This window comes from Stomoxys calcitrans, chromosome 2 (genome assembly GCF_963082655.1).
Source record: "Stomoxys calcitrans chromosome 2, idStoCalc2.1, whole genome shotgun sequence".
NCBI lineage: Eukaryota > Metazoa > Arthropoda > Insecta > Diptera > Muscidae > Stomoxys > Stomoxys calcitrans.
The window spans coordinates 9286284-9297714 of NC_081553.1; the positions used below are offsets into that span (position 1 = coordinate 9286284).

The 11431-nt window shown below is 38.2% G+C and overlaps 1 protein-coding gene across 1 annotated transcript; it reads right to left on the reverse strand.

The window, feature by feature from the left end:
- Positions 1–1048: 1048 nt before the first annotated feature.
- On the reverse strand, positions 1049–9193 carry LOC106084434 (uncharacterized). Its single transcript, XM_013248118.2, has 7 exons — positions 8580–9193; positions 8392–8501; positions 8202–8318; positions 7885–8138; positions 5014–6699; positions 2104–2342; positions 1049–2029 (listed from the first exon to the last, which is right to left on the reverse strand). The coding sequence occupies exons 1-7, from the start codon at positions 8832–8834 to the stop codon at positions 1601–1603; spliced, it is 3090 nt and encodes a 1029-aa protein (XP_013103572.1). The 5' UTR covers positions 8835–9193; the 3' UTR covers positions 1049–1600.
- Between the last annotated feature and the right edge of the window lie 2238 nt (positions 9194–11431).

Genomic DNA, 11431 nt, shown 5'->3' on the forward strand with positions numbered 1-11431 from the left:
TAAATGGTAAAACTTTCGGCAATGATGAGGCTATAAAATCGCACTTGGTTCAGTTTTTTGCAGATAAATGAGTTCTATGAGTTCTATGAGCGTGGAATACTAAATTTGCCAGGAAGATGGCAAAAGGTTATCGAACAAAATGGCAATTATACATTTGATTAAAGTTCATTATAAGTTTTATTAGAAATGCATTTACTTTCTTTTAAAAAATCCTCAATTACTTTTTAGGCAACCCAATATAAACGAAATCAAAACAAAAGGAAGTTTATTAACGTCCTGCCTTCTTTTGTTATGGTGATACTGCCATTTTGGTGGTTTTGTGGGTAAAGCCTCTGGAGCTGTTAGGAATTTCGAAAATTTTTAAATTTGTTTTTTTAGCTTGACACTCAAAAATCAATAAACTGCTTTCTTCTTGTTCTGATTAGTCGAAGCAAATTTGGCGAAAATTTTAAAAGTCACAACGAATCGAATTTTCTTCGACCTGTTTACAAATTTTGACATATCAAGTTCCCAAAAAGATACTTTGTTGTTGCTATTCATCGATGCGGCCATCTTATAAGTACGCCTTGCAATCGGTTTATTACCAACCGATTTGACTGAAATTTTGCCCAAAGCATTAGCTCTTAACATCTGTGCAAAGTAGGATGGGAATCGGTGCATATAACCGCCATATAAACCGATCTCTGATTTTGACTTCTTCGGACCTTAGGGTCCGGGATTTGACGTTCTGGGGCCCTGTTAGCTAAAATTTTTTTACAATATGGCTGAAATTTTATACGCAAAGTAAATTTTTACCCTTCAACATCCACACCAAATCCCGCCCACATGGGTTCACAAATAGATATACAATCCATTTAAACCGGCCCCGGATTCGATTTCTCTAGCGCCTCGAAGCCACAATTGTCATTCCATTTGGCTGAAATTTTACATGCTGTTTTCTTACGATTTTCAATAACCGTGTCAAGTACGGCCCATAACTTGCTCCCACATAAACTGATCTCCCGATTAATCGTTGTTCTCCAATGAACAATAAAACAAATTATTATATAGTAGTCATTATTTTCAGTGCAGTTCAATGACATACGTATTATTGTATATATTTAACCCACTTTCGTATGAATACAACAAATTGTTTAATGCTAAAATTATAGGAATATCTCACTCGTTGTATGTTTCAAAAGATTATTACATAGGAAATTAAAACAAGCTAAAATAAAACAATCTTATACAAACTAATAATTTACATATTTAGAAAACATAAACTATTGCTTTTCAATTTGGAAAAATATACTTCACGGACATTGCAGTATAACTTCCTGTTTTTTGCTAAAACCGAAAAATATCTTACTAAAAGTATTCAATTTAAAACCGAACCTAAATAGCTAAAGGCATCCATTAGCCATGACACGAAGTGGAGGAATTTTGAATAGATTGCCACGAAAATGAGCTTACAGACTAAATTTATTTATACGTATTATGTTATGAGTTCTGTGGAATCAGATGATGACTTAAGAAACTAAAAATCTAATACAAAAATATCAATGCGTAATGAAGCGTGTGTGTGTTTGTAAGTGATATATAGATATATGCATATGCAGGTTCAATTCATTGAGCGTGGCCTCTTCAAATAGAATTCAATCATATTATCAATATCAATTATAGTCTTTTTGGATTTGTTAATATTCGAATCTAATACACGTAAATTGCTTGTGTAATCTGGTAATTTGTTAAGGGTCTGCGCCATTTCACGAGCCAACTTTTTGGCTCTTTGCGCCAAGGACACTGGATTACGCTTTACGCCTTTCCTGATGAACATGTTTTGTAGTTTATGATCGTGCAGTTCACCAAAGTCCAACACATCCCATTCGCCAGTGCACATATTCCAACAAAATAGCACCCGGCATTCATATTGGCGACGATGGAAGGCACAGCTCAACTTGCGTGAACAATTCAAGCAGGATGCAACTTCTTCGCGGGCAGAAAAATGTGCCATCAGTAGACAAAATATAGTTTGTGTTATAGGACAAACCTAATTCAAATGAAAACAACAAATAGTAATGGTTTCTTGTTCTGCATATGAATTTATGGTTGTTAAGAACTTACATTTATTAGCTCGTAGGCCCAGTCGTAAAAGAAATCGTAAGTTTTCTGGTTTTTTTGGCACAATGTGCTAATGACATAATACGTAAATGTTTCCATATCAAATGAATGCTGTTCGATAACGACACTGGTACAACGTAGTTGCTGAAACGAGGCCTTTGAAATCATTTGCATCTCAGAGTAGCAGGAACCATGCACCTCTACCGGCAAGAGTGTATGGTAGCCTGGAGAAATGCAGTCATCTGCAAAAACAAAAAGTCAATAATTAAAGCTTTATTCTAAAGAAAGAAGATGAAAAAATAAATTATCCGCGGCAAAAGTTAAGAAATATAGCCCTATCTTTCAAATAAAGTCACTATAGCCACTAGCACATCCGAGGGAGGTGGCAGTTCACTGAAGCGGCGATTCGTATACTCTCTGAACTCAGCCCAATCGGCCTTCTTCTGATCGACAAACATCCGGCGCTCAGAGGTTATGAAGTCGGGTGGTCGGCCGATGGTGAGAATTATAGGTGGTCTGACCCCAAAGAGATGACGTCTTGCCAGGATACATCACTCAGGAGATCAGGGGATGCAATGGAAATGTCTAGCGAGCTGCTGCACCTCCTCGTAATCCTAGCGGGGACATCCTCATTCACCGTGCAAAACGTGGAGCTTTCAATCTTCTCTGCCAAAGCTATGCCACGATGATGCCGGCGCGATGGGTCTTTATTGCACGGAATGGTGTATCACGAGGGGGGGTCACATAGTACCAAATCGCGATCTAAGAAACCAGTCAAATGCTATTACAAAGCAAAAACGTATTTTCTGCCTAACTTTAAAAAAGGGGGTTTGTGCTTCTATTTGTAATAGAAACCGATAACCCTGCGGTTTGCAGACGGACAATATCCCACTTATATGGATAAGAAATTATGTTTAAACTTGCTACAAATGGTGCCAAAAGAAAAAGAAACAATTTTTTTCTATATTTAAATAAATGTTTAGGTTAGGTTGAAAAGAGGTTGCAGATATTAATCCACTCCATGCAATTGTGGACATACAACTAAGCCAGTAATCGGCTTGGTGCGTGCTCTAAATACAAAAAAAGTAACCTCGAAAAAGAAAATCTAAATTAGAAATTCCGTGTTATTTAAAAAATCGTTAATTGTTTTCCATGCCACTCCTATAAGATGGTTCATGTCCCCAACTAAGTACCGATATCTGTTAGACGCGAAAGCCACGCAATGACAAAGGAACGCATCATCTTCCCCGCATGCCCTATCACATGATATCACTTGCCGCACCGATTTTTCATAAGTGAGCTCATAGTCCTATGTGTCCCGTTATGATACCAATAGCTATATTGACCTTCTTCTTGCTTCCTTTCAGTAATAGCCTCGTCTTCTCACTATCTGTATCACTATCTTTCGCATTCGTCGCCCACGCCCTTAACTTGGACTGCGTCGACCGGAAAGGCTTCGGGTTAACCAAGTTTATTGACGGCAGTCCTCTGGCCTTCACCGCCAAATCATCTGCTCTTTCATTACCCCTTACTCCGTTATGGCCCGCCACCCGCGCAATGCGTATTTTGCCATCCCCAGAAAAGGCGTTAATCTCCTTCTTACACTGCAAGACTGTTCGTGACCTTACCGTTCTGGTTGTTATTGCCCTTATGGCAATTTTACTGTCCGAAGAGATGTCATCGCGATAGCACCACACCACTTCACGCATTCCGTGATCGCCCGGATCTTCGCCTGCAGGACCGTATTATGGTCAGGCAGCCTAAAGCAGATCTCAGTCCATGGGTTCTCAATGTAGACCCCCAGGACCACTCTGTCCTTTAGCTTTGATCCATACGCTAGAGGACAGTGTGGGCCTTGTGGTAATATGTGTAAAATTAAAAAAAAAATGATTGTTGTAGCAATGTTGTACACTGAGATGGCATTCCTTGCCCATGAAGGAATCTATCGGGTCAAGGAACCAGTAAAAAGGTTCCTTTTTTCAAATTATTTGGATCAAAGACAGGTCCGAATTCGGATATGATTTCGTTATTAATTATAATTAAAATTCAAAATTTCTATAGATTTATAAAATTCAATATCTATTCCAACATTGTCCTAACCAAAAAATTCAATTGGATTTTTTTGACAATTTTTTGGTTGGTTAACTGATTCTGGGATCTACCCATTTACGATTGAACAAAAAGACGAATTGGTTCAAATGCTACATTCCACATGCCAACTTGCATAAATCTAAATTGTTGTTGTAACCACATTTTCATGTAGAGGTGGCGATTCTCGTTAATCTCCTGTAGGTGAGCAAGCTTGTTTCGCTTCAAAGGTCTGATCACAGCGGAAACGTAGTGACCATTGGTTATTTAAAGGCGCCAATAATTCGCCTTGTCATACCAAGCATCAAAGGCACTCAGTATTTGTGCAAGTGCCGGTGCCACCCGACCTCTCCCTGAGACTCTCCGCTCGATATCGCTGTTTGTCCGCAACTGCCGTAGCAATCACTCCGTATGGAGCATTCCACTGTAAACGCACCCGGTAGTTAACAGCTCGTGACAGCAAAGAACACCACACAGATCCGACCTCAAAGTTACAGTTTGTGTGGTGCACACTGCTATCCAGTGCCGGGGGTCGCATATAGTCTTTGCTAAGAGTGATACATCATGTGTGGTGTGATTTTGTTTATGTTTGGAAACTGCATAACTGCTCAAAACTCAAATCGACAAATCAACTTGATTCTAATGATTTGTTGCGATCAATAATATACCAAATGTAGTAATTTTCGTAACCTTTGTTTTTCAATCTACATAAATGTTTGGGTACATGGTATCACAATTCTGTTTTGAAATAAAAGCCACGTGTATCTTAGAATAATAAAAACAATTATAATGTTACAGTATTAAAATGTTATCATTAAACCTTACCCTCTTCGCTTGTTATAACGGATGCTGCGTCGTCCTCCTCCACATAACGCCGTTGAAATTTTTTCGTACATACTGGCTTTTCGGTTGCCCCACCTTGCAATGGAACTTCAAATGCTCGTATTTCGTCTCGACGAGGTGATAAGAAAGGATGTTGATAGTTTGGAGATATTGAGCCGCCTCTCTCTAAATGTGATCTTTTAGTTATTGATAATTGCAGGGGTGATAATGTACCATGAGGTTTGAAGCTTAGCATATATTGTGTAGCGGGCGAAAGACTATGTGGTGGTGACTTATGATTGTTATAGAAATTATTGCTAATCAAATGTCGACTAGGAGATCGCATTACTGTTCCGCCTCCTCCTCCACCTGTGCCAGAGATATTGGCGGCTACACTATTGTTGTTGGGCGTTATAAGACCCGACGTCGAAGGAGGAGATCGAAAACCTAAAGGTGAAGTGCAGCTATGGCGTAAAGGCGACAATGCTGAAGGTGCGGCATAATGTCCATAGTTGGTGACATTTATATTCGAACTATGTGGATGTGGCGATGATGACGGCGATGCATATGGCGATAAACTATTGTGTAAATGAGTTCGGTTATGGCGTGGAGAGTGACTGCCTGTAGCCGAGTTGCCCAATAAGGAACTAAATGAGTTGTTTGCCGATGTTCTAGTCTTTGTGAAGGGGATAATATTCTCCGAGTTATCTTCAGAAAATTCGTATTTTCTTTCGGCCAGTCTTCGTTTACGCAAAATTGATATTTTTTCACACTTTTCATTCTCCTCACAGAATTCGTAGGTTGATGCTCGGTCATTACTGGTTAATGCATTGGCTGACGCTGTTGAAGTATTCGGGGACGATGTTTGAGTTGTCGTTATCCCAGTCGATGAAAAAAACATTGAAATTCCTTTGCGGAACGATTTAGTGACTATACGATGTCTACGCCTTGCTCCGTTCTGAAATAAGGGCGAGTTAGTTTTTATTGCGTTTCCCGGTGAAGCCGAGTTTGATGGTGGTGGCGGTGTATTAGCCACTCCGGATGGGATGGCATTTGCACGACTAGAAACGTTTGGACTACATGAAAAGACAAATTCCTCACACGATTTTCTACCCACCGTAACTTGAGAAACGGGTGAATCGGGATTTGATACTATTGAAGTTGGTGACTTTAAGCCAACTGAAGCAAATGCCTGAGGCGTGGTTATAGCAATTATGCCACTGCCAGAATGTGTGGAGTCAGTTTCAATATCTGCGAAATCCTCGATGATACGATTTACGACATTACTCTGTGAATTAAATGTTGTTTGACTATCTACACTAAAGTTATCATTATCATTGTTGGGTGTAAATATGACTGGCGTGTGGCGTCTTTCCTGTTGCGGACTCAAGTCATTCAACTGGTGTGTAGGTGTAGGCGATCCTGTACATAGAGGTTTCATCATTAGTACAGCAATCATATTTTGCTGCTGCTGTTGGCTTTGTAAAGTCACTGCAGCGGATTGCTGCTCCTTTGGTGGTTGTTCAAGACTTATGTGTAACATATGGAAGAATCCATTTGATATTATTAGTATACGTTCTGGACATATAAGATGCAAGTATGGATCGAATTTACGATCTGATTCAGTCGTTGAATATTTTGTGTGAACAGTTAGATTGCATTTTATGCAGAGGATGTGGCGACGAAAATCTGAAAAATAAAATTAAAATTAGACATTTTATTTTCTTAAATTCAAAGCAACAAATTGTAACAAAAAACTCAATTTAAACTAAAACTTTCAGGAAACTGAACACAAACAAAAAATTTTGGGGATTTAATGGCAATCTTGGACTTGGTTGCTGGAAACATTTGTAGTCGTCAAGCCCCATATATAGACGAGCTCGTTCCGGTCCAAAGGATCGATGGCCATTGTTTATTTAAAGGCCCCTTCTAAACTCGCCTTTTCATATAGAGTATAACAAAATTTTATGCTATTAAAATTCACATACTCTAATCATGAGATTGGAAAGTCTTGTTGTATGTGAAATCATAAAATAAATAAATTAATTCATAGGCACTCAGTATTAAAACAAGAACCGGTGTCGACCGGACTCTCACTCAGACTCTTCACTCGATACAGCTTATTGTCTGCGACTGCATTTCCAGCTACTCCTATAGACGCGCCCGTTAGATCCCATGCTAAGTTCCTCGTATATTAAATATATTACAATAAAATATGACCAATACTGTTTAGTGTGAACATAGGGCATCAACAAGCTCTCTCCATCTATCTCTATCATCATTCCACGATAAATGGGTTGATTCCAACTCTGTTTTCGTGCAGCGAAGCCATGTGTTTTTCGGGCGTCCTCTCCTTCGCTATCCTTGCGGGTTCCAGTCTAGGACATTTCTCGCTATATCATCGCGCGATTGGCGTAGAATATTGTCCATCCAAGTCCATTTTCTCCTTCTACATCGGCAGGGGAAGTGTATGTTATTATTAGCAATTCCTCTTTTGAAATCCGATTTAGCCAGAAAATACGAAGTATTTTTCGCAAGCAGCGATCTACAAAAACTTAGATTTTGCGGGTAGTCGCATGTGTCAAGCTCTAAGTTGTACAACCATATAATCAAAAAGATTTCACACTACTATCGAAGATTCTGACTTTTGTATTATGTGAATACCTAATGACGATGAACAGCACATAAATCGGAACCGTAAGTTCCGATTCGTGTCTCGTGGATTTGGTATTGTTGTTACATTAGATTCCCAATAGATTTTCTTTTGAGAGTTCGATGGATTTTGATGGTGGTTGCATAAGTATAATTAATGTTGAAATTAGTTGGTAATGGCAATATCTTGAAGCATATGAACTTCGTCGCATATTTACTTACATCCTTCTTCCTCCTCGTAATCTCTCTGCTTTCTACACTCCAAACAGCCAAGTTTAGGAACTTTTATATATGTTAGATAAGAGTCTTCATTTTCTTCTTCGGAAGCACCATGCACTATTAGTATACGGGGGTCACAACTCTTCCATTGAATCATGCTAACCTCTTTGACATTGTCGACGCCATGGTCATCGAAGAGGCAACATTTATAGAATCCTCTCAATGGCTTGTGTGGTTGATATATCCAAAAGAAAAGCCTGTTCAATGCACACTCAATGTAATGAAAAACAATTTATAAAAAGATAAAAACTATCACTCACGTATATTTATAACCTATGGTAAATGGGTAGTGGCTGGAATTTGGTGCACTTTCACTCGAACACACTTTGTAGCTTAGCAGGAACTGTCCACAAGCCGACAAACCCATGAACATATGACTGTGTATCAAATAAGTGGTTATGTCAAAAAAGCGAATGAATTTTGCCATTAACATGTTTTTAAAACACTTACCCTTGCAAAAAATTCACTGGAACCAAATCTTTAAAACAAAATCTCAATCTTTTTGGCACTGCAGATAGTAATGGCTTTGTGTCTCGACAAAACCGTAGGTTACCCATGTACTTATTGGAAATGAAATAATACACAAAAGAAGCAAGACAATATTATTGGCATTGAATACTCTCATTTATTGTACTTACTTCTCGTTGCAGGAGTTTCTTGGCCCAATTTTGTTGGCGACATTTAATCAAGTCATCTCTAAAATTGCCCACTTTTTCAGAAAATTGGCCAACACTATGTAATCCTTGGCCGTCTCTTTCTCGAAATTGATGAGGGTCATCATCTTCGCAGTCAGTCTCTGAACTCTCGGCCAGTGAGAATTCCTCATCATCATCTTCTTCAGACGACGATAAATCAATATAGCTAGGACCACTATGAATGCTGTTGCGGTCCATATCTCCTTACCACTACGGTAACAAGCGGGACAGAAATAACTGGCCAATGCAACTTCTTCCTTCGCTTTCCCTTACAAGTAACCGGTGCACCCACAAAATAGGAGTATTTAAATATTTCTGTTTTTTCCTGGTTTCAACACATTTTTTTAGTTTTCATGTTTTTCTGAAAGAAGGGTGAGTGCCATATTTTAATAGTAGATCCTTTAATATACACAGGGATGGGATCTCGGTCAGCACCCAGTGTCAGTCTCCAGTGGACCAGTGGCGAATATCTCCATCACCAGACCAAACCAAACCAACAAATTAACATTTAAGTAATTAAGTTTATAATGACGATGCGACTGTGGGACAGGGACAAAGAACTCACTCTCTCCCTCTAACGAAAGTGATGGGAAGCAACTGCCGGAATCATATAAGAATGTCATGGGGGGCAACCGCCGAAAATTTCGGAATGTCAAAGAATTTGTCAAGCAGTATACGTGAACGCTTTAAAGAGATGTTGAGCTAAAAGCACAGACAATATATTGATATAGATAAAGCATCGACTCTTTTAAGAGGCACCAAGATTAGATGTTAACAGAGTAAAATTAAGAGAAGACAGAATTTCGAGAGAACTGCGTATGATCAGCGAATATCATTAAACTTGTTTTGATTCGATTGTGGAGACTTTTTTTGCTTTTAAACATTAAATTATTTTGGTCCTGTTTCGTGGTTGCCATTTTTTTAGAGAGGGAAAATTCATCTAAAGATATCTATTGTCTGTGGCTAAAAACAACAAGAAAGTTTTCGATATCTATAATGACGGTCATCGAACGATGATAATACAGTATACGTCGATATTTAGTAATTAGCGGTTGCCGGTTAAATAATGGGGCGTTTGCACCGATTAATGGCTGGTACTATAATCGTTTTTCACCGCCGAAAACCCGTTTTTGTGATTTTTTAAATAAACCCAAATAACAATGATAAAATAACAATTTTATTGAAATTTTACTATAAGTAATGAGAGAAAGTTCTACTGAATGAAATCAGGAAGTTTTTTTGCTTTAAAATCTATTATTTAAAAAAAGGAATCGGCGAAAAATATCGCGAAAAGCGAATATAGTACCAGCATTAAGCTTAGTACTGACTTCAATCACAGCGAAAATGCCTATTAAATTATTGCGAAATCCGACGGATTCTTTTGTTTTCCAGAACAAAAACTATAGTAAAAGAACAACTCACAACAGTATTCACTGAATATTAGTGAATCTGTTAGTGAACCCTGGTCACACAACAAAGGCAACAGTATTGAAGCAGAAATGATTCGGCCCATTTCGTGAGCATTTAATTACTTTTCCATTGAAAATTGTTCGAAATTTATGCTGATAAATTCAGTACCACTTATCATAGAATTCAGTACCACTTGAACGGAATGTGTTCGCATTATCGTCACCTTTGTTTATAGTACGTTTTGACAGTTGTTCGTGTGAAAAGTCGAAGAAAATACTAGGCTTTAAATCCCCGTTTACACTACTCTTTAAATCCGGATTAAATGGCTCGATCATCTGCATTCCCTGACGAGAGCCCTAAATCCGGATTTAATGAGCAGGGTAAACGGGGTTTAAGGGTTGGTATTTTATTCTGCTCTTGGAATATTCGCTGAAACTTTTAATTGTTTCACGAGCGAAATTTGACAGTAGTGCATTGTACTCTTTTTTTATGAACAAAATGTCTTAATTAACTTAAACATATTAACGGCGGCTATGAAAGGAAGAACGAAGGAGGATAGTAAAGCTTTCGGTACATAACGAGACACATAGCACTACGCCATGGCGAAACAATTAAAGTTGGTCTCATTTGTAAAACAACCACAATTCATATTGTGCAGTCCCCCATCTTGTCATCAAGGTGATCGTCGTTTTGCCTACAAACGCAAACAAATTTGTGTGCGTGTGTATACATGAGCGAAGAATATGCGAGAAAGAAGATAACAACAAAGATAGTACAAACAAAAATCTGACATCTTTATACCGTCAAACGCGGCCGGCTGTTAACAGCTGTTCGCGTGAGACCACCTTTTTAAATCCGCCTTGGTACAAAGATTAGAAATAAACCCAAGGCGGATTTAAAAAGGTGGTCTCACGCGAACAACTGTTAACAGCCGGCCAGGTTTGACGGTATTAAGATGGTAGATATTTGCTTGCATTCTTTTTGTTGTTATCTTCTTTTTCCCATATTCTCTGCTCATGTACGCACACGTAAACACACACGCACACAAATTTCTGTGTATGGAAATATCGGATCAATTTGAACATTTTTAAAGATTTGAGAAAAAAGTCACAGCTGTGTTATCAAGCATTTGACATTTCGATTTACTGCGAAATCAAAACAAAAATAAAAAAAAAATTGTACTCAGCTGTTCGCATGACTTCATCTTATAAGTGCATCCTGAAATAAACGAAGAAAATTAAGAGAGAATTTTAATATAACTGCGTATGAACAGAATGAGTTTTCAATAAATTGTGGACATGTTTTTGCTTTTAAACTTTAAATTATTTTTACAAAACATTTCTATTCTTGTTAACTTCTTTTTGATAATTTACTTGTATTTTTCT

Coding starts and splice junctions, on each gene's coding strand:
- LOC106084434 (XM_013248118.2), bottom strand. CDS start 8,834: ATGGACCGCAACAGCATTCATAGTGGTCCTAGCTATATTGATTTATCG. Junction 6,700..7,884: donor TTACGAGGAGGAAGAAGGAT/GTAAGTAAATAT, acceptor TTTATTTTTCAG/ATTTTCGTCGCCACATCCTC. Junction 2,030..2,103: donor GGGCCTACGAGCTAATAAAT/GTAAGTTCTTAA, acceptor CATTTGAATTAG/GTTTGTCCTATAACACAAAC.